A 17,450-nucleotide genomic window follows, 5' to 3' on the forward strand; every position below is an offset into this window, starting at 1 on the left:
ACATTTTAAATAACATGATTAAGGAAGTGATGGCCCTGGGGATCTTGGCATCATCATTCTAAGAAATATTCTTAAATTTTGACTAAAGTATGATGAATAGGAGCTCTCAATTCTCTTACAAAATAAACATCTAAATTGTTCTCTTACTGACCAATGTCAGCTGCTGCTGAATTAAAACAGATTTAGAGCATTATTCTCAAGACATGCCAAAATTACCTTCTTGTTGCATTTTTCACAGTGATATGCATTTGCACCTTCCAGTAAGTCTCCTTTGACATATTGTTCCAAAGAGTCAAGTAGATTTTGGTGATTTCTAATATCTACATTCAGTGTTGTAAAAGATTCTTCACATTCGTACCTGTAAAGATAGCAAAATAATTTAATTCTGCTAAATGAATTATTGAATAACTATCTTTTATTATTAAGCAACATAATTTTATGAATACAATAAAACATATACTGAAAACTTAAAATATATACCTAGGTAGAATAATTTAGACTGACAACTGCAATTATAACTCAAAAGCTGCCCACTGGATAAATGGCAACATTGCATAGTTATTTTCTTTATATAGAAATACTAGCTGTACCCGGCCACGCGTTGCTGTGGCTCAGTCTGGTTAAATGGAAAAGAAAGAAAAGAGAAAGCGCACGTTTGTGTCACAGGTGTGACATCTATATAATAGTAGGTATATAAAAACACGTGCGTATTCGAATGCAATGTTGTGTCAAAATTTCAAAGCAATCGGTGAAGAACTTTCGGAGATTTAAGATTTTGAACAAACAAACATTTACATTTTTATTTATATAGATTAATAAAAGTTGAAAAAGGGTAACATTTACTAACAAATGAATATGGAAGAACAAATAAACCCAAGCTGATACTAAATAGGACAACAATAAGCTTCCATTTTGATTTTTAATTAGAAACAGGAAGCTTAAAGAAAAACTATTATATGGCTTTTCAATATGGTTTTATCATTGGCAGAGAAGGATAGCCGTAAAGGCTTCCTGTCTATATTGCTACGTAAGATGCATGAACAAGTATCAACAAAATCAACCACTGGATCTGGACTAACTCTCAACTGTTTAGCACAGTGGTTCTCAACCTTTTTAATGCCGCGACCCCAACCGGTCGTAAGTCGAGGACTAAACCGGTCGTAAGTCGAGGACTACCCAACCGGTCATAAGTCGAGGACTTTCCCTGCCCGGGAGCGCCACGCATGCGTGGTTCCGCCCCCTGCGCCGGCCGAGGTGTAGCTGGCAAGCGGCAGAGACGGAGCAGGCCGACCACCAGCTGGCCCAGCCCAAGGGAGGTAAGGCACCTGCCGGAAAAGGGGGAAAAAAATGGCGGACAAAAAAAAAAATGGCGGACAGCCTTGCTTGGCGACCCCTGTAAAATGGTCGATCGACCCCAAATGGGGTCCCGACCCACAGGTTGAGAACCACTGGTTTAGCAATATAGAACTCACATGAAAAAGTAAATTCAAGGAATTAAAATATTCCATTATTTTTATTAAAGTTACAGTGTGAAATATTTATACATCACCAGTTTTCAAATCATCATTTAAGAATGCTAATTACAAGAAGTGTACATATTTTATACAATAATATACAATATCCTATTAGATAACTAAACACATACCTATGAGGGCAACCTTGACAGATTTTCTGATCGGCAAAGGATCCTCCCAAAACTTTACTTAACATTGCTGGATGACCTAAGGCTTTTAAAGCTTCATCTAGGCTATCCACCAAAGAGTTAAAAAATTCTAAAGCATCATGTTGTTCTCGCAGATTTACAGGTTCACCCCAGAGTCTAGAATAAGATTTTTTTTAAATAAAATCAGATTTTGGGCAAATAACATTACATAGAAGTAAATATAATTGTTTATCTCAACCTTAAAAGTTAAAAGATGCGTGTTACATGTATACAACAATCTTCAAATTATATACTGATTTATTTTCAAAGAGGACTAAATTACCATCACCACTCAAATCAACCTTTTCATTTATGGGATAATGTGGTCCTTAAAATAATTAATGAGATAGGACTTAGAATGGCGCTCCTTGACTTCATCTTTTTTTTCCCCAAGAAAAATGCCATTGTGTCCACGCTAGATGTCAAAGGCTAATATTTCTAGATATATTTCAAGAATAGGAGATGGCTATTGTGAGAACTCCATTCCTATTTCCATAGCTACCTATTTTTAAATATTTCAAAAGAGGAAAATTATGATCAGCTAAAAAATGGTGGTGTCATTCACTACAATGCCTGGCATGAATTTGCTCATTGCTTATTTGATAGCCTTAGAAGGGCGTATCTAGTGAGGTAATTATGTTCAAATAGGTAAAGTGACCTCTCATCTGGATTACTTCAATGTAGTAAATGATGCTGGTGACTCTGCACATGTGACATCGCTATTCTGTGAGCTGCATTGGTTACCAGTGTGGTTCTGGGTACAATTCAAGGTGCTGGTTGTCATCTTTAAAGTCTTCATGGCTTAAGGCCAGGTTACTTCAGGGGCTACCTCTCACTAGTTGTTTCTACTCATCTGATCCAGTCAGGCAGGATGGGCATGTTTCAAATTGCCCAAAAAATGGCAGGGCCTAAAAGACATGCCTTTTCTGCTATTAGTGCCCACCTTGCGGAATGTTCTCCCTCTGTGGACTAGGACGATCCCAACCCTGCTGACCTTTTGTAAGGTCCTAAAGATTTGGTTATATCCCCAGGCAGGGGTCTGTTTCTTGGTTATGCTAGTGATTTGGTTTGTTGTTTCTTGTATTTTGAATTTTTATAGTGTTTGTTATTGTTTCTATTCTATTTTAATTCTGTTTGCCACCAAGAGTCATTCATTGAGATGGGCAGCCATATAAATTGGATAAATAAATAAATAAAAATATAGCTCAGGTATCTTTTATCCTTGAATATAAGATTGAATCTTTACAAGGAAATTATAATTGAGAATAATACCTGTGATATTTCAAACAGTAGTTTTAGATAAATCAATCATTATTGGTTTGATCTACATTGCTCTCATTTTTATTTTTATTTGCAACATATTTTCTTTATTATATATTCGACAAGACTGATTAACTATAAAATAAGAGCCTGGATTAAATGGAAACAATGTATTCCTTGTATTCTAAATTCAATCTGAAAAATTGCTAACACCAAGGTAACTGCCAGAATTAACAGTAAAAACTCCATAACTATTAGCCCGTATAGATTCCCCCACTTGGATATTTTGTTTCCCCATGAACAGGTAAAAAAGACAGGAATTCAGCCACAGTTAGGAAGTTCAAGGGGCAAAAATATTGTTAACATTCATGTTTTGTGCTTTCCATTAAACTTATATGCAAAAACTTCATTTCACACTCAAGGATCTTCCTTCTATGATGGAGCCCGCATGAATTTAAAGCTTTAGTTTGCATTTTGTTGTATCAACAACCTACAGCAAGATTTTCTCTAAAGTATCCAGTAATTTTTTTCTTTGAGCAATTTTAGCTTGCTTTCTACATAGAAGGTTCACACAAAACTATTATCAATTCAGAAATATAATTAAATTCTCTTAATGAGTGCATGCTGCTTTAACATATCACAGAAGACATTTCAACAAAAGTTAATTTCCCATTTACCTGAACTGTTTCCAAAATCCTCTTGGCACATAGTACTGTAATCTAGAAGCTGCTAAGTGGCCAAATATGACCTGGAGATGTCTTAATACACCTATGTTGTACTCTTTTCTGTCTTCTGTTTTACTTGAAGTTGGTTTATCTTCATATGGATGGGGATAGCCAAATACTTCATCTCGTGGGTCAACGTTGCTCTTAAAAAAAAAGAATCATATATGTATACATGAAGACAATTGCAAAGTAGAGTTTTGTAGCTGGACTTATAATGAACTACCCTTTTGTCACAGGATGATGGAGCTGATGCTTTCCCCACAACGATACTCCTGTGAAGTGGGTTGGGCTGAGAGAGAGTGAATGCCCCAAAGTCATCTAGCTCGGTTTTCATGCCTAAGGAAAGCCGAGAATTCAAAGAGTTTCCTAGTTTCTAAATCAGTTGGAACCATAATCCAACTAAGTTAGCACTTTACTGAAATTGCCCTGTGTAACAGCTCTACTACTGCTATTTGCAAATAGGCAACATATGTTTTTTTTGTAGACATAACCATCTCAGGCAGAATGACAAATCAGAATACAGTGAGAAGTACTTCAGACTCATTCACTAAAGTATTATTTGTTAAAATATTGATCCCTGAAATCAAGATCAAACAGTTGACTGGCTGGAAAAGTAAGGAGAGTTTGCCACAAACTGTAATTAAACTTCTCTTCTCCTTTCAAGCAAAAATGTGGGAGGGGAATGGCGAAGGTTCATAGCTCATCACTGTACATTCTCTTTAATTATGTCTTGTTATATTTTTCCATGACCAAAATCATGCTCCTCTGTCATCTCCAATATCTTTCCCTTTTTATCTTTTTTTAATAATCAGATTTACATCCATAAGTGTGTCGTGTCCATACTGTATTGAATGCCACTTCAATATCTTACATAGTATTTTGAAACATTAATGTAGCTTGCAATTCAGGAAATTTATATATATCATTCAAGATGTCAAATTTTAAAAGTCACTGTTTGGTAAAGAAAGAATATTGAAAGTATTTTAAAGAGGAGATAAATGATTTGAGCATAATGAATTAAGAAGAGTTTTAAAAGATAGGCCACATTTAATGCATTTGAGAAAGCAAGAAAACATCAAACTTGTGTAACATAGAAGGATATCTGCTTTAAAATTGCTGATATTACTAAGAACTAGCATAAAATCACAGAATGTGGCTTCTATGCTTTTTAAAATTGTTGGTAGTTAAAAATTTAAGCACAATTGGATGCAGTATCATATATTAAACAAAACGCAGTTATTACCTCATCTTGTTTCTCATCTCCAGACATGTCATCATCTACATCACTGCCTGTTCCATCAATTGCAAGAATTCCATTCCTGATGGCAGGAATCATATATAGTTGCTGAATGACAGAATTCATGTAACAAGTGGCTCCAGCATTTTTAAGCCCTACAAATCCCTTTGGTGGTCGTGGTCCAACAGGTGGCAGATATTCCCATTCTGTTAATGCTTCACACGCTAGGACAAATTAAATATATTAGACCATTAACAGCTTATAACTTGAAATATACTAGTAGACTACTTGCTACTTCTTAAAACTGTATTCATAAAACAAGTTTATTTCAAATAAAATTCCCTTAATAAATGGATTGTACATGAAAATGTGTAAGTTACGAATGACATCCCTCAGCATCTTTTTTCCTAAGTACAAACAGACAAAATAAAATCCAGTCAAAGGAAGCACAAAACTATATAGTAAGGCCCCTTTAAATAATTTATATCCAACTTATTTCAAGATGACTTGCGAAATTGCTAGATTTGTAAAACAATGTGTTAATTTGCCAAAACCGAACAAAGACTTGGAACAGGATCCAAAAATTAATGTTTCTAGGTTCCTCAAGCATAGGGGGACTAACAATACTTGGATGTTTTCTTTTCCAACTCCAATTATTCAAAATTCACTACAACCAGTCACTGAGAGTCTTTGGAGAAGCTCTAAGAACAATTTGGAACTGAAGCCTCTAAGAATGTAGTACCTGCCCAGTCCTAACCAGATTTAATTTTTATCTACTCCTTTTAGAAATATGATTATACCACCTAGCAGCCATCTCAAAGAAAAAGATTAGTTCAGGATTTAAGCAAGAAACAGAATATATTCTTTCTCATTCAAGACCAACAATCTTCTAAATTTTTAAAATGCTCAAAGGCTAAAATTTAGAGAAAGGAGCCTAATAGTCTACCAACCCAGCATTTTTCCCAAATAAATTATGAAAATATATGAAAGTATATGAATATAAAATTCATAGAAAAATGTTAAAATGTGAAATAGTACGTACTAGTTATCGCAGTGCCTATATAATACATTTCAGTCAAAGTATCTACTATTTGTTTGAGGTTACGGACACAGCCCACTGCTAAGGCTACCAACAGCTCAAATCCAGCATTAATGGTAGCTGGGGAACTACAGACAGGTATTGCCTGCTCAGCGGGTAATTCTCCATTTCTCATGTATTGCAAGTAAACATTTGATGCGGGAAAGATGAAATCATCTATTAATTCCTGAAAAATAGTAAATAAAACATCTGTTATTAATTTAGGAACTATCCAGATCAGATGAAACATTACTTAAGTGTCACACTGTCTTAGATTTTTAAAAGAGAGGATTATTTACCTGCAAGAGAGCAAGAAAACCTAAATTCCATAACTCCATTATGTAACGATAATGAATCATTCAGAAGACTATAGACCAGGAGTGTCAAACTGCCGGCCCGCGGGCCGGACACGTCACACGGAAGCCACGCCCACCCCATTGCCGGCAATGGCAAAACAGTGCCGATACATCGCGCGATGTCACATGACGTCGCGAGTTTGACATATCTGCTGTAGATTATTTTTAAAAAATATATGAAAAATGCCACGGGGGTGTTAATAAACAGTTTATCAAATCTATTTAGCCACAGCTGAGAGGCCTGATAATAATAAAAGTTACTTGAATAAAGGATTTCCAGGCAGGGAGATTTGCCCTAATTTTCACAGAGCAATTACTTGCCCTTAATTTGATACAGATGTCTTGTGCCATTCATATTTCAGTTAGGATTCTAGCATGCTCAAGATGAAATGAGGTGTTTTTTTTTTAAATGTATGGTGCATCATGTTACATTTATCTCAGTTACATAAATGACTCTTTATTCAATGATTTACTTTATTTAGAACTTTATAAAAATTGTGAAATGATAAAACGTTTTCCCTTCCTTCTCTCAAGAGAAACTTTGCTATGATTTAAATATAGATCTACATATTTTGAAGATTCCAAAATTCAATCAATTTAAGTTATCGTTATCGTTTTTGTAAATATGCTGGCATTTATTATAAATTATAATTTGTATATTTTTCACTTTGCTACTTTATAACTTTAGAACGTTTTGTACAGCAGTAACTTACTTTGATGAGATTAGCACCACCTTTTTCACAACCAATGTGATATTTTTTTTCAGGAGTTTGGAATGCCAATAATTCTTTGGTAACTCCAAGATGACCTTCTAGAATAGTTTCTTCTACACCTGTTTCTCCTGTCCTTTTCACTTCATCCTGAGGAAGGAGAATATTCAGACACATGAATTTTCAAACAACATTTTTAAGGAAGCATATATCAATTAATGTATTATAATTAGTATCCCATTTTTTATTTTACATATTTGGATCCAGGACAATTAACACTTAAATTTAAAACAAAATAACAAATGGTGACAAAACAAGGAAAAAAAAACCCTTACCCTGATCCTTTTAAGCCAGTCAATTTCATTATTAAGCAGAACTTCAGCATTGGGCACATTAATATTACTATTGTAAGCATAATTTAGAAGATGTCTTAACAGAGTAAAGTAATCTCCTGAATGTTTAGCACGTTCTCTTGCAGTACTCTGAAAGAAAATATCAACATAGTTGAAAATATACTTTCATTAATAGTCACAACACAGAATATTTCTTAAAGTCTATGTTCAGTTCAAACATCCCCATAAACAAGATTCCATTAAATTAGCATGAACATTTATGGTTACTTCTGAAGCACTTAATAGAAATCTTACTCCTTTCCTAATGACATAATTATGACAAATCACACTTGATTTATGTCCAGCTTATAAAGTTAACAAGCCAGAGTTCCTGGTTCATTTGTAAGCTAAAGAAACACTGGGTAGCTGTTACCATCAAGAGAAACTAATCAGCAATGATAAAGTGGCATGCATTAGCATAATTCTTGTATGAGTTTCCACATTAAATCTAAAATCCAAATGCATCAATTAAATTTAGAGAACTTTCACATAAAATAAGTTAAGATTTGGAGATGAATAACTTAACAAGCATCTGCATTCTATTGTGAAACAGTTTTGATAGAAATATTATATTTTCAAAATTTTCCTCTACTCTAATATATAGTCATAATACAATTTGCATGGAAGAAGTCAATTTGTGGGTTTATCATTCTGTGTACATCTTCCAGAAGATAAGGCAATTTACAGATTACAGAATACCGGTAAATCTGCCTTTTTTGAATAAAGACTTTTTATATATTGATTTGTTAATGTACAGTATATTGAGAAAAAATATGGACGTACAGTAACTAAAGTTAAATATGTATCATTGCCTATAAATATTGGGATATATATCCAAATGGTAAAGTTTAAAATGTCTTACCCCTAATACAGTAAATAACAAAGTTATAAAAAAAAGAAGAGGTCGTTGTCCCATACAACATCGAGTAGCCATTAAGAAGAACTGCTCCTGTGCCATTTGCCGAACAGTTCTAAAAATTTAAACCAGAAAAGAGAGATTAATACAGGTATTTTAAATAAAACTAATCTTAAAATTATGTAAAGGACAATCCACTGTTACTCCCTCTTTTTTTGTCCTTGGTGCAATCCATTATACCCATTATATACTCAGCAAATCCGATCCAGATCATCAGAGAAACCTCTGGAGCAGACTTTGAGAGAGTATGGGAAGCTGCAATCATCCTCTCCCTTCTGGCAAAAAAAAACAACTGCTTCTACTGATGGAAACATTCAAAGCAAGTCTATCACAAATGTTTATACCTATTTATACTCAAAAGCCCCGTTTCTTCTTTTTCACCAACAGCAACAACAGCAGCAGCAGCAGCACTACCACCACCCCCTGCCTATCTCAGGACCTCGGGAAGGATAAAAATGCCAAATGCAATCTAAATATTTGGCTGGCTGTGCAACCAATATAAAAAATGATTAAATGTGTATTTTATTTGTCTCATGTTTGTCACACATATGTGAAAAGGCTCTCTCATAAATTTTGGAAGACTCTCTTTTAGAAATGAAAATAATCTTCACTGTCATATTTATATAAAGACAGAATAAAACATAATAGTAACGTAAAATATTCAAATGTTTTACATTAGCAATTTTTTTTAAAAAAAACTTGAGACATCAATTTAATTCTTCATCCTAGTAATCCCAAACCTGAACTCTCAGAAAATACTCCCAACTTTTGACTATAATAGCTTATAATAATATATCCAAGCACTTAACATCAAACAGTAACTGCTAGCAACACTCATAAATCACTTAATTATCAAAATCCATTTCACGACTCTTTATTAAAAAACCTAGTGCAGTTGTGTTGATTTTCTTTTGATGATGTTCAATATTTTGCCTATCCAGATTAGTTATTTAGAGCAGAAGTATAAGTCATTGCAGCTATTTTGCTTTTCTTTTGATGGAGAGAAGACAATTATTCCTAGAGGACAACACTACCATAGCATTTCATAATATTCAGATTTGTTCTCTCTGCTATCTTAATGTAACTGCACAGTGACAATCTGGAATTAAGTGCAATCAGCATAAAAATAACACCCTGTTTTTTTCCTTTTTAAAGTAAAATCCAAATTAATCTGTACAAAGGGCTACATTACTGTTCACAAATGAAATTGCACAAAGAATAATAATCTTAGTTCAGGAAAGAAGGAAATGCTATAATTGTCCTAACATTTGAGACTTATTTCTACAGACTTTTGAGATTATGCATATTTAGCTTCCTATGATTTTATCAATCTACTTTTAATATAAGACTTATGACCAGTCCCTTAGCAACTTTCAAAGTTCCAATGGACCTACCTACTTGGGTGAAATTATGACCCAAATTCCAAGTTCCTATGGTCAGGCCCCCCTCCCAACTGCACTTTGGCAGCCATTTGTAGCATACCACAGTCACATGTCCAATTCTTACAATGATTTTGTTGAAAATCTGCATTATTTCCAGTTTTCAGCAAAACCATGCCCATAGCAAACCAGTAGTTCCTTTAATGATCATGGATTCATTTATTAATTACCGTGATTTCTTTAATGACCACCGCAAAGAAGGATGTAAAAATCAGATTGTTCAAGTGACCAACCTGCTTTATGACTATCACAAGTTATGACCGTGAGGGGTAGATTCCATTATGGTCATAACTCGAGAATTGTCTGAATTTGCAGACTACTCTAAGAAGTTTATCTGATGATTTTTATGACTACATAGTAATAAATACTTGTGATCAGGATAGGGAAATCAAGCTTCAGGTCATAGCATCCAATAAATATCAGAGATAAGGAGAGGAAGATTGTCCACCTAAGTAGCATATAAATAAAATTATATCATAACACTTTAGAATTAGGACCCAGTAATAAAACAAAAATAAAATAAAATAAAATGCAAATTACAGTTCAATAGTTGTACGTTACTTACTATACTGATCACCTATGATCATCTGCAATTGCTTCTAGAGGCATGGGAGTCCAATGAGCTTACTTTCATCAGCTTTATGCCACAGCACTCTTTTGCATGTGTATGTGATGTCACAAGGAACTGAATTGGCACCATGTGATTTTTGTCATTCTGCCTGCCCTGAAGGATACTACTGACTGGGGAGCAGTTGATAAAACAAATAAAATATTAACATCACTTACTTGCTGTGACAATGCAATAACAAATCAATGATAAATGTCTGCCATGCTTTTTCTTTACTTAGTGCATCCAGGGCTGTTGGAATCAAAGCAAAGCAAAGCGTCATCGCTTCAAGTGCTTCACAGCAAACTTGTTCATCTTCTGAATCTGGTTCATTGCCTGCATTTGTCTATAAAATAAAACAGAAATAAGCAGCATCACATACATGATAAAGTGGGATCAATTACTTTCTTAATTGTTCCTTCAAGCCCAAGGATACTACTTAATACACATACTACTTAACATCACAAAACAGTAATGGTATACTAAAATCAAATCTGAAAATGGAATTAAAGATTTGAAGAGGTGATAAAGTGCACATTGAGAAAATAATCTAACTATGCTGAATTGAAATAGATTTCACAGGAATTCAAATTACACACAAGGGATTGGTGCTGATGAAAATTGCACAAGGAAGGGAAGTAAATACAACATTTGGTCATGATTGCCTGCTTGTGATTATCTGAATCTAATTTTAGCACTTTGTCATGAGTCAAACATTTTAAGAGAAGAGGTTTTAATTAATTATCTGGAGTTTGTGTTTATTCGATAAATCTGTTTCTCAAAGGAATACTTTTCCCCCCACAATCTTTCACATTCAGAGGAGGAGAAATTAACAGCACTCTATCCTTAAGCTTTACTACAAAAATTCAAGCCACAGAATTTAGCCCAGATCCACTACAAGGAGCAGCCATACTTCTTTTCTGAAGTTATACAATTATAATCAAAGTATTACTTTAGTTTTACTAAAAATAATAAAAATCTAAAGCATCTCTTTGGGCAGATTATATTTATTTTCAGATGTAGCATAGGGTACAGATTATACAACAACAGGTAAATATCTGTTTTAATTAAAATTATTCTACGTAAAATATTTTACAAAAGTATTTCTTGCAAATATTTTACAGCCCAAAAGAAATCCCACTGGAATACATGAAATGTCATGTGAAATATGCATATAAATACAGATTTTATGTGCATCTACAGATTTAAACACAAAAAAATAATGAATTAAGCAATTTTGTGGCAAAAGCAATAATTTATATACAAATTAAATATTTTCTGAATAATCTTAAATAAAACATTTTTTCTACTAAGACATTATAGTTCTAACAGTATGCCAATAAAATTAGAAGAGCTACAAAAAAAATGTAAACAACCATAACAATGTCTATTATTTGTAAATAGACCACATGACGTTTCTTAGTTTGGTTCTTCCTATTAAAACCAGTTAGAAAGAACTGAATGCTGGTTCAGCTTTCTTACCTTTTCATAAATTTTACTAATATCTTCATTTGAGCTGAATACCAGTTGTACTGATCCACATCCCGAAGCCCATACTATTTTTTGCACTGCTCTAATAACGCAAATATCAGGAATAAACTTTGAAGCCTAAAAACAGAAAGACAAATATAATAAGTAAAACTACCATTTCACACATTCTGTGTTTAAAAATGAATCCATGCCATAGCAATCCCTAGTCTTGCATCAGACTCATAGAAACACAATTTAGTCACCTAACTCAGTCATCTACTGCAGCCACTTCCAGAGTCTTCAAAGAGAGCTTTCTCATCATTTGCACTTTCTTTACAATTACATAGGGTAGAAATGTAAATCCTATCTGCAGCTGTCTCTTCCCATAAGCACCCTCTGAGATTTACAAAATGCCTTAGGTACAATTCAAACTGAGGAGGACAATACATGTGCTTCTTGCAAACCACATTATTTATTCATGATTTGCAACAAATTAATTCACAGTAAATATAACTGAAAGAAGGTACAGCTTACATTTGTACAACATAGTGCCCACTAGAAAACCCCTTGAGAGGATCAGGTAGCTGCAAATGGGATTCAAAGAGCCTCCATTCACTTATAGTCTCTCTTGTATGTGCTCTTCAATGTTTTTTTTTCCCCAAAAAACCAAAAATAGTTCAGAAACAGGCTATAAATTTAAGCCAAAGAGTTTGGAAGTGTTCAATATTTAACCATACTAACCTCGTCGGATATTTGCTGTGTAAGGCGTATTGCTACATTTCTTAACATGCACTCTGAAGTTGGATTGGGAATATTCTGCAGAGCAGTTTGCAATACCACCGCCTGGTCATGAGTTGCCTGGTTGATCTGCAATGATTTATTTTCAGTATTATTAAATGGAGAACATATTCTGTCCAACAGTAAAAGTATGTTGAGAACATTTTTTCCATTGCTTTTATGCAAACACAACCAAAAATATTAATATGAATGTTCAGTTATCCTTATGATATGAAGTTTATTAAAATAGAACTGTGCTGATAATTCCTACATCAGAGATTTCATCTCATACAAACTTTTAATACCATATTTTATTATAAATCTTTGAATAAGTCACTATTTTCAGTGCCGTTGTAACTTTGAACGGTCACTAAATGAACTGTTGTAAGATGAGGACTACCTGTACTTTCTTTTCCTCCATCAATCCTGAGTTGTTTGTCTGTCTATTTACAAGTCTATGATGCTCAATGCAAACATGACATTAAGCAGCTTTCAAAATAGTGCAAACTGGAATAAAACGAATATAAAATTTGTAGCATAAACCAAACAATAATATTAAGAAAGCCTTTCGTATTCATCATCACACCAAGAAATCACACTACCAGTAAATAGCCAATCACTGGATATAAGGGTAGGAATCTATCATTTTACCAGTCCCTAACAGCTTTTAAATAACCAGATCTTAATGATTTTCCTAAATGCCAGCATAGTTATTATTTGAATGCAGGTCAGATTAAGCTATATAAATGTTCACTTCTAACTTATGCTATTCTCTATGTACTTATTTACTATCCTTCCACTGGCACCTTACCAATTGTGATCATTAAATGGCTCCTGATGGAGAAATGGACTTTATGTGATCAAAAGGTCCAAGCTATGACTTCAAATTTAAGATAACAGCAGGAAGCATTCATGCAGAAAATAATGAATGCTAACAAAATGACAAAGGAGAGGAAATGAAGCCCACAGTTTCCAGAAGCCTTAGATAAATTTATTTGGTTCAAATGCCAATGTGAGAAGTAAATGAGAATAGGATCTGCATACGTTTTTTTTTTTAATGATTGGAAGCTATGTCAACTTTTTTTCTTTATTTGTATTGTTTCTAACACTTTTATTTTTCTATTTTTAATATACCCTTTCTTGTTTGGTTATATAAAAACTTCTTAATAAAAATTATACAAAAATAATTATGGTTACCGGTGACATTGGGCTTGTTCCCTCTACAACTGGTTGACAAGCTTCTGCCACAGCTCTCACGTGGCCATAACCAATTGCAGTCAGCAGTAGTTTTGCTATTTTTAAAGCATTTAGATAGGCCCCCCTTCTTGTTTCCATATCTGCATTTGGCAGGAAATTATTTCTAGTCAGCATACTCAATACCAGAGGTAAACCACCACTTTTTAAGAAATTGAACTGAAAGTCAGTAGCTTCTTCTCCCAGAGGCGAATTGGCAGGCATTAACAAGGCATAAACTACCTGGAAAATACAGAGAAAAGATACAAAAATGTCATTTGAGTAAAATTGCTTTCAAAAGTCAGTCATTGGACTGCAGGATGGGTATGAAATGTATAATTATTAATATTTGTCAGAATAATGTGATAATTCATTAATATGATGATAATAATATCAAGGTCCAAAAACTGAAGGTTGTGGCATAAACTGCTTGTGATGGTCCCAGTGGTTATCGACACTGGGTACCATACCAAAAAAATCTTGGACAGCACTTAGTAAATATATAATTGACAAAATTTCCATCTGTCAATTGCAAAAGGCAACACTGCTTGATCTGCACATATACTGCACTGATACACTACAACATACTAGTTCAGTGATGGCAAACCTTTTAGAGACTGCCCAATTTGCAACCCAAAACCCACTTATGCATCGTTGAATGCCGGGTGGATGTGGCCCATTGGCTGGGCGTGGCTGCGGTAGTAACGGCAGACTGAGGGGGGGACTAAAAAGTTCAATCAATCAATTCCAACTTTGCAAGATCTTTTTTTTTCCCCGCAAGAAGTTAAAATTGACTGATTGAACCTTTTTTTTTTTTTTTTTTTTTTGCACATGGCGAGGAGGCCTAAAGTGAAAAGGTTTTATAAAACCCAGCTGAAGGCCTAGGACTGGGGCGACGGTGCGCGTGCCCACAGAGAGGGCTCTGAGTGCCGCCTCTGCGACCCGTGCCATAGGTTCGCCACCACTGTATTAGTTTATTGTAAAGAATTGCATATGAAAGGTCAACATTAACTAAAGAACTGGCAGTTTTTGATTTCACATTATTATACATAGCAATATAATAATTGTATTATATGCTTAGGCCACCCAACACCCAGAAACCCCAGAAGGTTTTCCCTATGTTCCATGTCTAAAAATCTCAAAATTAATAATATAAGGAATACATATCTTCCCTCCCTCTCAAATGGTATCTACAATTCCCCAAACGAGAACCCAGTGACATTTCTTAGATTCAAGTAACATAAGAAAAAAACTTTTGGAAAGCTGTAGTATAAAAATAGTACATTTCTGGAAAATAACTACAAGCCTCTTTATTTCAGTCATTAAAACAATGACTGAACACCATAAGCAATTTTTTTTTTTAAAAAAAAGACTGGATTAATACATGACTTTTTTCTTCTTCTTTCAAATGTGTTCAATTCTCAGAAACTGCCTGGACAAGTCTGCAGTTTTCTTGGCAAGGTTTTTCAAGAAGTGATTTCCCATTGCCTCCTTCCTAAGGTTGAGAGAAAGTGACTAGTTCAAGGCCACCCCAGCCAGTTTTATGTCCAAAGAGGGACTAGGACTTACAATCTTCTGGTTTCTACCTTGATGCTTTAACTACTACACCAAGCTGGCTCTACACTTAGCTAAAATATTAACTCTACACAAACCTCCGTAAGATATAGCACTTGTGAAGCAGAAGGTCCAAAGAACAGAGAATCAAGGGATGGACTAAGGCTGCTGTCACCAAGTTTTGCATGGTCTAAACAGATAGCTCTTAATTTCTCTACAGTAGTATTATCTGAAATACATAAAACAAAATTTAAAAGTATTTCTTCCCCCCAAATATTAAGAAAAACATTGATTTCTCAAAACATCTTTAAAACTGAAATACACTGAAGTTACATCAGAAATCAAACATCAAAACATTTCTGAAACATGTTTCGGCATTTTTCAAGATTACTGTCAATGCTGCTAACATCAGATGTTCTGGCTTGACAACATAGGGAGATGTAGCTTTGCTTCTTTAACTTGTGTGTTACTTTTAGAGTTAGAATTAGTTGATGCTGGGGGGAAGGAAGAATGTCTCTCAAGGCTGTTTTGAAATAAGAGAAGATAAGAATTTGGCCAGGTTGTTAAACAGGAGGGAAAGCTTACAATTCAAACTAATTGGAGAATGTGATTTATGACGGTTAATTAGAGGGAGGAACTGTGCTTTTGATACTGTGTGCTTAGGGGAGGGAAATCCAGATTTCGGCAGCTATGCTCTTTTGATTAAAGATTCCTTAAGGTAAACAATGCCTCAAGGTTCTTTGAAGAATTGCATCTGTCGGAATCATGACAACTACATGACTTCAGTGCTGGCCCAAGTAAACCAGCTTTTTAAAGGTGCTGCTGTCAGATATAACAACTATGCTCATCCATAAAGTACTTTTCCCATTTTGAATCTAAGTGCAAACTTCTACTATGTACTATGCTAATTTTGAATTTTAATGAGAATTAAGTAAGTAACATTGATTATTGTATAGTGGTAAATTTGGAAGCATATAGTGGATATAAAATGTCTGCACACTCCTGTTAAAATGTCAGGTTTTGGAGATATAAAAAGAAATCAGACCAAGACAAATCACTTCAGAATTTTTCTACCTTTAATACAACATATAAGCTGCAAATTTCAATGGAAAAATAAATCTTTCAGGGCAATAAAAAATAAAAAACTTACAACATCATGGTTACAATAAATGTGCACATCTTCTTATAAATTGGGATATAGGGTGTTCAAAATTAACCAATCGTATTCAAACTCATATTAAACAGTAGTTAGTATACACCTGCCATCAATTAAAGTGTCTCTGATCAAGCCCATATCAAATTCAGCTGTTCTAGTGGGATTTTTCTGACATTTACTCAGTTGCCTCTTATAGCAAAGCCATGGTTTGCAAAGAGCTTACAAAGCATCAAAGAGATCTCTCATAGTTGGAAGGTATTAGTCAGGAGACAGGTACAAAAAAATTCCAAGGTATTGGCTATACTATGAAGACAGTCATCAACAAGTGGAGAAAATATGGCACAACAGTGACATTACTAAGAATTGGATGTCCCTCAAAAATTCATGAAACGAACAAGAAGAGAACTGATCTGAGAGGCTGCCAAGAAGCCTACAGCAACATTAAAGGAGCTGCAGGAATTTCTGGCAAGTATCGATTGTGTACTACATGTGACAACAATCTCCTTCAAATGTCTGGACTGTGGGATAGGTTGGCAAGACAGAAGCCTTTTCTTACAATAAAAAACATCCATGTCCAGCTACATTTTCCAAAACCTACATCAAATGTGTTATGTCTGATGAGATCAAGGCTGAATTTTTTGGCTATAATTCCCAAAAGTATGTTTGGCGCAAAAACAACACTGTACATCAAAAGTACACCGTGCCCAGTGGAGCATGGTGATAGCAGCATTATGCTTTGGGTCTGCTTTTCTTCAGCTGGAACTGGGGATTTAAGGTGGTGGGAATTATGAACAATTCCAAGTGAATTTTGTGAATTGTGAATTCAGTGAATTTTGGC

General features: G+C 34.4%; 1 protein-coding gene across 1 annotated transcript in view; it reads right to left on the reverse strand.

The window, feature by feature from the left end:
- USP9X (ubiquitin specific peptidase 9 X-linked) overlaps window positions 1–17,450 on the reverse strand; it is a 62,601-nt gene that overhangs the window by 19,861 nt on the left and 25,290 nt on the right. Inside the window, exons 21-33 of the mRNA XM_015814906.1 lie at window positions 15,555–15,685; window positions 13,867–14,145; window positions 12,634–12,759; window positions 11,905–12,030; window positions 10,602–10,768; window positions 8,323–8,431; window positions 7,404–7,550; window positions 7,072–7,218; window positions 5,967–6,189; window positions 4,931–5,148; window positions 3,640–3,830; window positions 1,646–1,819; window positions 217–358 (exon numbers count right to left, since the gene is read on the reverse strand). Coding sequence (XP_015670392.1) covers window positions 217–358; window positions 1,646–1,819; window positions 3,640–3,830; window positions 4,931–5,148; window positions 5,967–6,189; window positions 7,072–7,218; window positions 7,404–7,550; window positions 8,323–8,431; window positions 10,602–10,768; window positions 11,905–12,030; window positions 12,634–12,759; window positions 13,867–14,145; window positions 15,555–15,685 — 2,180 coding nt within the window. The remainder of the gene's footprint in view (window positions 1–216; window positions 359–1,645; window positions 1,820–3,639; window positions 3,831–4,930; window positions 5,149–5,966; window positions 6,190–7,071; window positions 7,219–7,403; window positions 7,551–8,322; window positions 8,432–10,601; window positions 10,769–11,904; window positions 12,031–12,633; window positions 12,760–13,866; window positions 14,146–15,554; window positions 15,686–17,450) is intronic.

Source organism: Protobothrops mucrosquamatus, unplaced genomic scaffold, assembly GCF_001527695.2.
Source record: "Protobothrops mucrosquamatus isolate PMUCROS unplaced genomic scaffold, P.Mucros_1.0 scaffold294, whole genome shotgun sequence".
NCBI lineage: Eukaryota > Metazoa > Chordata > Lepidosauria > Squamata > Viperidae > Protobothrops > Protobothrops mucrosquamatus.